This window comes from Pinus tabuliformis, chromosome 9 (genome assembly GCF_031772625.1).
Source record: "Pinus tabuliformis cultivar Carrire ecotype Pingquan chromosome 9, CPIR1, whole genome shotgun sequence".
Lineage (NCBI taxonomy): Eukaryota > Viridiplantae > Streptophyta > Pinopsida > Pinales > Pinaceae > Pinus > Pinus tabuliformis.
In genome coordinates, this window is record NC_142307.1 from 1,936,253,615 (window position 1) to 1,936,266,917 (window position 13,303).

Consider the following 13,303-nt stretch of genomic DNA (forward strand, 5'->3'; position numbering starts at 1 on the left):
CACATCTGAGTTGCTTTCAAGTTGTTGAATCAATGGCCATGAGATTATTCTTCTTATTATCTTTCTTTTTGTTCTTCGAGATCAACTTTGGATGCGACTTCCAACGCTTCTCCTTTGTATAGTCATCAATGTTGCGATGGTTGTAGTGGTTGTTGGGATATTTGCACTACTGTGTTGTGGTTGTTGTCTTTTTATCTTTTCCTCCCTTTTGCTTCGTCTTCCCCTCCTTAGAGCTCCTATTGCTCCTTCTACCTCAACCCATTTGATTGTGCTCTCTTCAAGCCTATGTTCTCCAGGTAGTGTGCTTGTACACAAGCCTTGTCCATTGATTTGGATTTGAACAGCATCACTTGCTCCAGTAGATGGTGGTGGAGACCCCCAAATACTTTAATACATTTGGGTTCTTCAGGGAAATGCCCAACATTATGGCCATTTTTCTAAACTTTGTAGTGTACTATTGCACGCTTTGGTTTAACTTTTCCCTAAAGTAGTGCCATTGGATCCACTAGTCCTCTACGTACCCAATAGGATAAAGTTGTGATTTAATGAGGGTTATGGTGACACGCCCATGGCTTCTATACTTATTCAAGCAAGAAATCTCAATAGTCTAAAGTGCTTAAACAACAAATAACTTACACTTCTGTTTCAATAAAATAAATAGTAATACCAATATTAATAAAGCATTACAAAATATCCATTTTAGCCATGAATTTGTTTATAGTAAAATGGAAAAAAACATGTGCAAACCTCCTAATACTTGAGATATAAGATTAAGAAGGTTTTATGGGAACATTTTCAATTATTTAAATCATAAAAATAAATTTATTACTACTTTAATTTCTTTTCCATTTTATTCTATCCATGTGGTTTGCACCATCCATCTCTCCCCCTAAGAATACAATGAGATTACATAGAGGAGAGATGTTTTCCACCTCCCTCTCTTTAGAGTTTCATTGTATACAAAAAGATGCTTATTAATTCTAAAAAAAAGCCGAGGTTGTGGTGGGTGAAAGTTGCACAATGATGCCTCTAGAGGATTTTCCCCATTATAGCCAATTATCGTTGGCCTATAAAGGCTTCCTTTAAATAAACGAAAGGTTTTTCCTAGCATTAAGTTTGTTCTTTGTTTCTATTATAGGTTGTGCATGTTTGTTTTTTGCTATGGTTTGTTATTTGACAATGATAGTGACTTCTTTAAATATTTATGTTGATCACAGTGCTCATTGGGTTCTTAAAGCTATGACGAAGGTGACGATAACATGGTCATAGGATATCTCACTATTTTATGATGATGTCTTCCTCAACATGGAATTCTAACAACTATGGGATCTCATCACACACCATCCAAACTTTGTTGACGAAGTAGCAACCCAACCTTGCATATAATTGGCATAAAAGAAGCCAAAGGAAGAGGAAAAAATGCATCCACCAAAAATAGGCCCACGTCACTCCATCACATCACTCCATCTCCAACGTTGAGTCCACTTTTCCCTGTGCACTTATTATTTTTTTTTAAATACCTTTAAGGACATTGACTTTTGCATTCAAACTAATTATTTTGTTGAGTGATTAAATAGCATATTTAGTGTTCTTACTTATCTTTCATGAAGTTATTGTCATAAATATTTTCATCCCTTGTAATATAGAACAGGCCCTATACTTGGAATGAGTTATACATGAATTTAATAAACAAAATAAGTTAATATCAATTGTTGTGATTGCAAAGTGCAATACAGTTTATTGAAAATTGAATCTGTTTTTAAATTCAAAAATACAATTTCAATAATGAAAAGTTAAGATGAACAAAACTCTTATAATCAAATTTCTATAACTCTTGAAAAAAACAAATTCCAACTAATATAATGATTAAATTTCTATAACTCTTGAAAAAAACAAATTCCAACTAATATAATGATTAGAGAACTTCATCTGCTTATTTACAAATTTATAATGAATAGTTAAGAGGAACAAAACTCTTATAATCAAATTTCTATAACTCTTGAAAAAATAAATTCCAACTCATATAATGATTAAAAAACCTCATTTACTTATTTACAATTCAAAATTCGTATACTCATAAAATATTTTTTCTTATATCAATCAATTATAATTATTTGATATCAAGTTAATAAATTTACTAATTATGTATAATTTATTAATTAAATCTAACTAATAATTTATTAATTAGATCTAATTTAATATAATGATTAGAAAACCTCATTTACTTATTTACAATTCAAAATTTGTATAATTTTAAAATATTTTTGATTAATATTATATCAAGTCAATAAATTCACTAATAACCTATAATTTATTAATTAAATCTCACTACTAATTTATTAATTAGATCTAACTTGTAATTAAAAATTAGAAATATTACTTCATCAATGTTTCACTCGATATTTTGAATTCAAAAATATGTTTCACTCATTGTAAGTAAATGATTTGTCAATAAATTATAATTACTTTATATCAAGAGTAAGTAAATGAATCGTCAATAAATTATAATTACTTGATATCAAGCAATTTTTAAATTGGAAATAAAAATATACTTTAATAAATTCACTAATAACTTATAATTTCCATCCATGTTTCACTATCCGTATTTTAAATTTTACAAGATATTTCACTCTTTGTATGTAAATGAATGGGCATCAGAACTGAGGAGCACGAAAAATATCCCACCCTTACTTTACATTCTAGAGGGTTTGATGATTATATATAATAATAAAAATGAAGCCAATCAGTTTCTCTTCCACAAACTCGATCATATATTCTCTTTTGTAAAGTATAATTGACTGTTTGGTTGCACCCAAAAACATCATATCATGAACCACGCACACTTGAATCGGAGCCCCCATTCCCATGTCCTTAATAATTCTTATTGTCCAGCAGAGTTTTTGTTACGTGTGCTATAATAAGCAGCATCCTGAAATAGGCGGGTCTGTTTAGTGTACGGTAAAGGCAGTATTTTTGGAGGTCATTAAGCCTTAGGATGTCTGTAATTATGCAGTCTTTCTAGGATTGATGGGAGGAAACTTTCTGAAAAGTTTTTCCCTCTTTTTCTAATTTTCTCTCAATCAAAAGTCAATGACAACAAATGCTCTCATTAGCGTATGTTCTGAATTCAACTCTGAAATATCAAATATAAAACCTTTCTTCATGGAAATAGAGAAAAAAAAAAAAAAATATATATATATATATATATATATACATAAATAGAGAGAGAAAATATATATATATATATATATCCAAGAATGCAATCATGAATCTGCAGTCCATATAAAAAACCATGACAAAAATAAAGGTTGATTGCTTTAACTTGTTAAGAATGGAATTTCCGTGAGCATTCAGATATTCTATCTACTACAGTAACTGCTCGGTGTAAGGAAATGTCTGGCTAACACATGGGTATATACATCATAAATTTCGATAGACATTTTACCAAGTTTCTAAAAAAATCAAATACGCAAATCGTCGAAGTTAAAATATGATTAATCCCAAAATGAGGACTTTATAGCAACCTTCATGAACAAGTCCCGTGCACAAGCTATGATAATGTTCAATATGCCAAAATGATCACCCTGCAGTTGGCTCTTTACTCTAGTAATACGCTTTTCTTGGATTATTCTGCAACCAGCATAAAGAAACCACTTTCACATAATTATGAGCATGAAATCCTGATATATCTACTGGACAATGGTTCCCAAAATAACATCACACCTGAATTCTCAGTGTAGCATCAATCAAAGAGGTTTTGTATAATTTACTAAATCATGCAGGGACTCTGGAAATTTATTGGTAAGATATAAGGGCAATAGAAATGGGACAAAATACTCACAAGAGGATTGGGTCTGTAACGATATCCAAGCATCATTCTTTTCTTGTACTGTTCATAGATATCATCTTCAGAAGACACTTCACCTGGATGTTCTGCTCCAACTCCAAGATTATTCAATTTCACATTACCTGCCTGAATAGGATCTGCACGACCTGTCTTCCCACTTCCAAGTCCCTCTCCTAAATGTGAATTGCAAAACATCAACTGTTGCAGTGAGCATACAGAAAAACCAAAACAAGCAACAGAACAAGCATAATCAGAATCATAACTTACCTTCTTTCCAACCCATCTTTGACAATAGCTTATGCCCAACATTATCTGACTGAATTTTTGCTTTCTCTGCTGCTTCCCTGTAAGCTTTTTGGGCAGCAGCGTCATTGCAGGATGCTAGAAATTTTTCTAGCTCATCAGGAGGAATGTAGTCACCCATGTGGTGACCTTTCTTTGGTGGACCAGCTGGAAAATAAAACAAAAAAACATTAATCAATGAAAATACCACCTAGCAACTCAAAGCCTGGAAACAGAAATATCCAATGCGATATGAAATTTCTCTCTACTCGTAAGTTAAATCCAGAGAAGCCAGAGTAAGGAACAATGCTCAGCCCAAAACTTATTGGTACCAAAATACTCAAACTAGACAGTGAAAATGAAGCAAAAAAATTTGGAAGGTGTAAAAGAATACAGAAGAATCATTTCTTGAAAGAGTTGCTGCCCACATACATAGGGAAGCTGGTGGGGGCATTTCATCTTTGGTCTGCTTAGGTGGTTTCCTTAGCTCTTCTGCTGCAGCTTTCTTCACATAGTATTCCATCATGGCTACTGGATCTGCTGCTGTGGGTGGTGGCTCAGTGGTGCGGTCACCTGCAAGTAACAATATATCTCATGAATAATAGAAATGCAAGTGTATAAAGATAATATATTAAAAACACTTTAGAACAACATGGTAACTGTAAAATGATCTGTGAATAAAACAAAGGAGACCTGTTTATAGTGCCTATATATATTTAACACCAAAATTGTCAGATCGAAAAGAGAATTTAAGACTTAAACAAATATAAAATAGAACAATACTATACTACCAGAGGAACAAGCTACATAAGCTGATTGATTTGACCATCTTGAATCTACACCACCAGCATCATAGAGTGCAGATGCTGGAGTTTGATAATTTGTTCGCTGTTGAGGAGCACCTTTTTGCAAATTGCTGCCTTGTCGTGACGCTGTAGTGCTTGTACTGGCTGTAAAAATCCACACAAAAATATTAATACATGGGACTCTTAAGATAACTTTGCATAGCAAAAGCTCTCTCTTTAAAAAACCTGTACCCAAACCATTGTCTAAAGCTACAACTTTAAATCATATATTAATAGCCACAACACATAGACAACTGTACATGTACCAGTCCCAGCATTCTGAGAATCCCTCGTCTGTGCAAGTGCTCTTTCTTCTTCAGAAACACGATATTCATAATATTTGTAGTCAGGACAATGTACATCGAACAAGAACCTGGTAGAACAAATAAATCAATCCTTCAATTTGGCAGTTATTGCCCAAAAACACAGTTCACTTTTCACTTCCTATCAAATAAAAAAACCTCAAATAAAAGCCCCATCTAATCATAAAGTTAAAAATACACAAACAAAGATACATAAATTTGTCTCCCAGTGCAAAATGCCTGAACAACTGTATTTCTCTACAGAAACAGTTCAAGAGCCCTTAAAATGTACAGATGGGACTTCTTTTGCTCATAGTAAAAATCGTAATAAAAATCAATTTATGTGATTGAACTTTGGTTTCACTGCCATTAGAATTCAGTGCTCTGGATCCAATATTTTACTGATATGCTGCTAATCGAAATACAGTGCACTACTGACACCAACTGAATTTTTTCTCCAATCTACATAATAAATAAAAATTATCATTTTAATGCTCCTATTGAGTTCATTGGACGTCCTGATTAACTTAATCTCTCATCAACTAGCACGTGCCTAGTCTAAAAATAGCCAACTTGTATATTCTCAGAAGATTCCAAAGTCAATTGAGAGAAAAAGTATCTGAAGTTATTAAAAGATTGATATAAACAGCTATCACTTAGTTATCTGTGAAGCAGTGTCTAACATTTCTAACCAATAGAAGTGTCATAAAAGACAGAAAGGACATACCTGAAAGGTGTATCGCCAGGATTTTTTTGCCTGGTAATATTTTCAAACTGTCTCCCATTCTTTGCCACAAAACATGCTAACTTGTCAGCAACTTTCTTTACTTCTGGATCATTGGGTGGAGATGGTGCTGCAGGTCACTTACAAGATTGATTAATACCTAGTGCATGAAACCAAGAAGATGAAAGCATTAACTTAGAGGACAACAATATACAATTGTTCAGTTGTCAACCACTACTACTGTCTGCAACAAATTGTTAATGTGAACAAGAAAATGGAGTTGAATAAAATATCATTTACCAGGATCCTAGTCCTAGGTATTTTAAAAATTCCTCTGTTCATTGTTGATTAAAAATCCTTTATAATTTATCAACTTCTATTTGAATACAAACATCAAAAATAAATGATTGAAATGAAGAAGCCATCTGAAAGGGATCTACTAGAAAATAGCATACTCGCATTTACAATCGTCCAAAAATACATTCTTCATGCAATTCTTGGATTTTGCAGGTTTGCTGACAAATCATTATTTACATCCAGACCCATAACAAGTGGTTGAAATGAAAGAATCATTAAAAGTGGACTCTTTCAAAATGAGTCAGTTGACAGGAGCAGAATTTATCTCTCCACCCAAGATCAATGCAAAAAGTGACATGTTAAACTCTTAATGAGTATATTGTTATCAGCCTGAACCCTGAAGGATCTGCCTTACCATGGGTGTCATCCTCAGAATGAAGGGAAGTGCTCAATGAGTTTCCACAGGATACATATTTCACAGAAAATATATACATATAAAAACTTCATTTCAGACTAACTTGGTCAGACTAACTTGTCTCTAAGGTGGATGAACTCAACAACGAGATGTTCAAATAGAAATGTCCCTCTGCTTCATAAGCAACGAGAATGCTATCAAACATATTGATCAACTACAAACGAAAAACAGCAACACATAAATATAAATAAACTAAAATATCGTAACAACAAAGGCAACTGATTCCAGCTGGGTTGCAATGCAAGATCTTCCATTGGCTCAGCTATAGAGAGTAAGCCGGATGAGATTCTTTCCATGGCAGGGTAACCCAATTAGGCAATTTTCATAACCAGGTCTGAAAAGGCCGCAATCAACTCCTCTTTGCTTCAATTTACCCCAATCAATTTTCCAACTGAGCCTTTCATCTAGCAGATTGTGAACAGCATAATTGAGGGAACACTAAATATCCATCAAATTGTGGTCATTGGAGCAATAACACCTACCCATGTTCGTTAGACCGGAGAGTGGGTAGGAGGGGAGAGGGATGGCAGGGGATAGGGAGGGGAGAGGGAGGCAACAATATTTGGAGGGATAGACGAGGATCTGGGAGAGAAGGGCATCACAACAACATCTCCCAGGGCATCACAGCAACACAAAGGAGGAAGAAGGTTGAGTCACAAGGGAGGATCATAAAAGTTGTAGACAGAATGAGGAAGGGTTGTGGAGGTTGGCAAGAAGAAGGGAGGGAGGAAGGTGGCAACCTTCAGCAACAAGAAGGATGGGGAGGGAGGGAGGTGGCAACCTTCAGCAACAAGAAGGATGCAAGCAACATTAAGGTTCGTGGAGGGTGAAGAGGGCCCTCCTTGTAACAATCCCACCTCATAACATCCATGCAAGATTAAGGATCGTGGAGGGAGAAAGGGGTCCTCCTTATAACAATCCCAGCTCATAACACTCATTGCCAATTTAGAAGTGTCATTTGCAAGAAGCCTAATAAACATGGGATGATCATGCGTTCTCTTAGGGTCACCCTTACATTGGCCATTACATATCTGCTTCCCTGTTTGATTCATGGTTGACATGAAAAAAAGTTACTTTGTTGATTATAAGAAGTATCAATTGCAAAAAATGCAATAATCATGGATGTGCTTGATGGTCATTTTTTATCCATCAGATTTCCAAAAATAATCATGCCTTCTCCTAGGATCACACCTAGATTGACCATTACATCTGCTTTTCTATCTGGACGATGCTTGACATGAAAGGGGGGTTCTCTAGAGAGTGTTACTTTACTGAAACTTAAGTTTAAATGCAAATATAAAGTTTTCCATACATCAGCCATTTTTTGCTAATATAAAATTTGCATGCATAAGCCATTTGTTGCTTTAGACAAATAACTTTGATGTAATAAACTTTATTCAATATGAAAGTATTGCTTATAATTGTCAGTGCATCACATTTATTTGAGCCTGTACCATTCTAGAATCCTTCTTTTCAGGCACTCCAATTTTAGTCGACCCTAATACCTATAATATTTTAGGAGAGAGTATTCTGAAGCATACTCACAAGTTTTGAAAACCTAAATGTAAGACAACAGTATATATTTTGAAAAAATAGTGGTAAAGGGAAGTTAATATAGAAATGAATTTTTGAGACCTTATGACACCTTACACACGTATTCAATTTTTTTATATAAGATGAAGACCAGAATCAGAAGGCAATTTAAGTCAGGATTCACTGATCAAGATCAGGGTTCAGATTCAATTTTCATGTTACATACAGTTATCTTGTCAGGTAATGAATCCCATTGACGTCTATCTTCTCAGGTAATGGATCCCGGTGAATTTCAGCAAGCCTAATAACATTGTTGAACTACCTAGAAATGCAGGGCTAGCACAGACTCAGTTGTAAGATAAAGTAAGAATGCTCACTGACATGAGAAATTCACTCCCAGTTTTTAAAAATCAATGGTTTACCAACAACTATTCATTTTAAGATTTTTGTTGAAAATAGCCATTTTTTTACTATGTTCCAGAGATAGACCATTCATATTATGTCCCCTGCCCCTAGATCAGTGCAAGCTTAGGGGACTATCACCACTTCTTAACAACCCCAGCAACATGCCCATTCCAGACCACACACTAACAGCCTAAGTTACATGGTTCAGGTTCAAGTTCAAAATTTTTCATGGGTTTGGGTGAGGTTAGCCATTAGTTTCGTCTATGTAGTAAGAAATCAACATCAATAAACATAAAAAAAATGCTATCATGGAACTTGAAAATTGAAAAGACAGATTACAAACTTGGGTTGTGACATGACGTTGTGAGTTTTGATCTACAAACTTGGTCAATGGCTATGAGGTTCAATGAGATTTGCCAAACCTCGAAAAATATTTTAGAGGTTGCCAAAATTTTGAACCTCAAGGTTGAAGTTCAACAAAACTTGTGACCTAGCTAACAGCCAGGGGAGTCCTCCCTGGCTTCCAGGGTGGGAAAAATCATCCTGACAGCAGCACCATTTGCAGTCCAGATTATATAATAGTTCCTCTTCTAGACAGTTTTCTATCCAGAACTTCATTAGACCTTGGATGTTAGAAGAGTGGTTACTAGTAGAGTCTGATTTGCTCTCACTTTTGTATTCCAGATTCTAGGCATATGTCCCCAATCTGTTTTTGGCTATCAAAGCCAGTTTAGATCTTCATTTAGGGCAGGATGTAATTTCGTCTCTTACTTTCTGCTTCTTGCTTGGTCTCCCCCACTCTGTATCGATACAGTGGTACACAGGAGTCCCATTGACATACTTTTGTGGTCATTTGTTGGACATTAATAAAAGTATCTTATATTATCTCATCTTATCATCCATACCCCACTGCTACCTTTTTTATATTATCATGCGCCAACCTATGCCAAACTTCACATAAGTGTTATGCATAGACAGAACACATCTCCCTCCCTCTGGGCTGTAAAATGCACCTTATTTCTCTTGGTGCAATCATAACTAGGATTCTCCAACTGATTTCAAATTGGCTTGGGACATGTTCACCTCTGACATTTTTTAAATTGTTACCCTAAACTGGTCTGAAATTAAATTCATTTCTTCTTAAGTTTAATTGTCTATTTAAGTACATTGAAACAGAATCAAGCAATTAACAGCTCTGATCAATTGCCAGAAGCATTGATGATCAGATAAAAGCATATTAGAAACCAGAAAAAATGTCAGGACGTCAGCTACAAAAACATACACTCTAAGCCTCTTTTCATCAAAGAACAGGATTTGGATATGGGTGAGAGGTAAGTTCATGGTATCAGATTGTAGAATCAACTAAACAGATCAAATCACTAACGAAATAAAACACCCTCTTTCATCTCTACCTACTGACAACCATGAAACAAAAATATGTACCCTCCCATGAACAAACGCTAATGTCTAATGATACTACTCTGTCAATTGCTTTAAGGTAGCCATCTCCTCATGAGAAAATTGATCCTTTGAGAATTCCCTTAGAATTGATATTTATTATGAGAACAATTTATTTTTGCATAGTATGAAAATGGTACGCATTTAACAGTATTCTTAAGAAATTGAACAGAAAAGGAATGAGAAGGGCATTCAGGTATGGATATTAACAGTTTTCTTAAAAAAATGGGCAGAAAAGGAATGAAAAGGTAATTAGTTACCATTTTGGGGGGCATCTTGCGAATCCTCTGCGGTATTTGATGCCTCCAACTTTAATCTCTTTGACTGTCTGTCCAAGCCCCTTCTTCCATCTTCACTTTCATCTTCATCATCTTCATCACCGCCCAGCTTCACAGGGGGAGCTGCAAGTTTTGACTTCTGTTTCAAACTGAACGCAAACTTCCCATTTGCAGGAGCGGGTGCAGGCTTAACTGTTGGTTTGAAACTAGTTGCCTTTTTAACAGTCAAGCTAGTCTTGAAGCTATTTGCAGATTCCAAAGAAACACCTGTTGTAACGCCTTGTGTGGAAGCTTGTTCTTTCTGTTGTTGCTGCTGGAGTTGCTTAAACCTTTCTAAGAACGACCCATCATTTACAAACAAACCTGAATTACTTTCTCCCTCCATCACCTCCGAATACACAATATTGTCTGAATGCAGATGGGCAAGCTGTCCAACTACTTTCTCACAAAATCTCTTGCATGTAGAAAAAATTCCTCCCAACTGATCAAAGCATGTGTCATGTAATAACTGACTGCATTACTTAAAGTAAAAGTCAGACAAGATTACAAGGAAAAGAGAAAAACAGAAACCTCATAAGAATGTAGCCAAAAAACAAGGGGTTAGCGTAATCACGAAAGTGGGTTCCCCGGCCGACATGTCAAAACAAATTTTAGTCTGAGAAAGTTGATTCATACTACATTTTGCCAATGTTACCAAAAATATTAACAAGAAACACAACAAGAATCAGGAACAGATGAAGAGACAGGGCTCAAGGATTTTAGGTGATAAGAAATGGACTCCCATGTACAAATGTGGTGTCAACATGGTAACAGGGCCAAAACAATACAAGAAATGGGTTTCCTGGACAGGCTTCTAGTAACAGTCCTTTTGCTACACCAATATTGAGAATCAACAATAGGAAGTAATTAAATTGAATTTTTCAACTGATTACAGGAAATAAACCTGTTTAAACTAACATTCAGTTTAAAAGTACATGGGCAGCGGGACGAGAAATACGTCCCCTAGTCAGGCTTCTGGTAACACGGCGTTTAGTTACACCAATATCAAGATTCGACAACTTTATATAGTTAAATTTTAAAAAAATAACAAAAGCACCTGCAAAAACTGAAATTTAGTTTCAACAAACCCGGCTAGGGAACCCACGCAAAAAAAAATGTCCAAATGAATTATAATCAGTAAAAATGTGAAAATATAGACCCAAAGGCCTCTCTCTCCCCCTTACTTTCGCCTCTGCTTTATCCAGTGTATCGGTCTAATTGGGAAGACTGTAGATCCTCGATGAAAAGCATAAACTCAGAGATTCCGGATTCCCATCTTCCACCCTGCTCAGAGTTCAGGTCAGCGTCCTATAAAAACATCCCTAATTCTACACTATCCACAATGTTATCAGCAGAAGCCAACCTACCCAATAAATAAACCAAAAAAAAACTGTTTTGACCATATTGCACCCACACAGAAAAAACATATAAGAAAAGAGAACCCAAAAAAATCAGCATATTTTCGCCGAAAGCATTCCATTAACCCACAGGACAAACTAAATCAATCAAAAAAAAATCAACGACACTATATAAAGAGATGAACAGAAAAACAATCACCCAAACCCTAGAAATCAATGCTCTTTTGCTCAAAATCTACAACAAAATCCCATAAACCAATATCAGTATTCTTTATTCTTACATTTGTCAAACTCTTGACACAATTCGTTATTCATTATCTCCTCATAAAGCAAATACTCGACTCTAGACCTTTATCAAAACCCTAATAAAAAAATTCGTAGTTTTGCTCTTCGCATCTTGATATTGATACAGAATCTATCGACGCAAAACATTGCAGGAAAACCTAAATAAAATGGAAGTTCAGAAAACCCGTACCTGGATCTCGATCAAACGCGCCTCTTGATTGACTGACAAATCTGTTTGTAAAATGGTTAAATAAGGACAAATCCTCTGCAAATCAATACCTAGGTTAAACTCAAACGTCACAAATAGAGAACCCTGATCGCGCGACCTCGAATGGGATCAATACCGTGCCTTTCTCACCGGATCGGGCTCTTCGTGCAACTTGTGTAGCATATGTTATATAGGAGCACTGACCAGATAAATAGAGAGAAAAAAGGCAGGGTTCTTTCAGACTTATTTATTTATGAGAGAGTTCGGTATGGTTATGATATTGGATATTGTCAACCCACTCAAACCCTCATTCACGATGATATGGTTCCATGACCTCTAAAACTAATTTAGAGGTCAGGGAAGTTATTTAAATTATTATTAAAAATAGTGATGTAAATAAGAAATAAAAGCTGAAGTGAATAAAAATATCATAAAATTAAAATTAGGATAAATTTAGATAAATGTTTTTCTGAGTAATTACATTGGTTGATGTTTTGAACTAATTAATGTGGTCTATTCTCGGGATAAGATGAAAAATTAATCAATCTTAAGGAATAAATAGCATGGACGCATCATTGCCCAGAATTAGCTCTTGAAAATTAATTGTTGTTAAATTAGTTAATAAGGTAAGTAAAATATTATTTAAAAATTAGAGGTAACGAGTTATCTATTAAAATAATATATTTAGTTAATAACTAGCTGTTAGGGAACGAGTCGGCCAAAAATTTCTCTTATTATCTGATTTCTACTGAAAGATTTTTCTTCATATAAAATATTTTATGTCAATATTTTAATATTTAATTATTTAATAAAGTAAGTAAAATATTATTTAGAAATCCAAAGTAAGAGTTATCTATTAAAATATTATATATTTATTTAAAAACTACCTGATATGAATAAATAAATATAAAATATTTTAATAATTAATTATTTAATAACGTAACTAAAATATTATTTAGAAATTTTT

General features: G+C 34.6%; 1 protein-coding gene across 7 annotated transcripts; it reads right to left on the reverse strand.

The window, feature by feature from the left end:
- Positions 1 to 3,298: 3,298 nt before the first annotated feature.
- LOC149156710 (SWAP (Suppressor-of-White-APricot)/surp domain-containing protein / D111/G-patch domain-containing protein) lies at positions 3,299 to 12,630 on the reverse strand. Of its 7 annotated transcripts, none has more exons than XM_089438441.1 (10): positions 12,319 to 12,630; positions 11,670 to 11,769; positions 10,429 to 10,927; positions 6,004 to 6,130; positions 5,235 to 5,347; positions 4,918 to 5,079; positions 4,562 to 4,702; positions 4,115 to 4,297; positions 3,842 to 4,020; positions 3,299 to 3,630 (listed from the first exon to the last, which is right to left on the reverse strand). In XM_089438441.1, exons 3-10 carry the CDS (start codon positions 10,829 to 10,831, stop codon positions 3,604 to 3,606), a joined length of 1,335 nt encoding a protein of 444 aa, XP_089294567.1. In that variant the 5' UTR covers positions 10,832 to 10,927; positions 11,670 to 11,769; positions 12,319 to 12,630; the 3' UTR covers positions 3,299 to 3,603. The 7 variants fall into 7 exon arrangements, with proteins under 7 accessions (XP_089294567.1, XP_089294564.1, XP_089294570.1 ...); XM_089438438.1 differs by having other exon boundaries at positions 10,429 to 10,958; XM_089438444.1 differs by having other exon boundaries at positions 5,241 to 5,347; positions 10,429 to 10,958; positions 12,319 to 12,628.
- Positions 12,631 to 13,303: the final 673 nt, after the last annotated feature.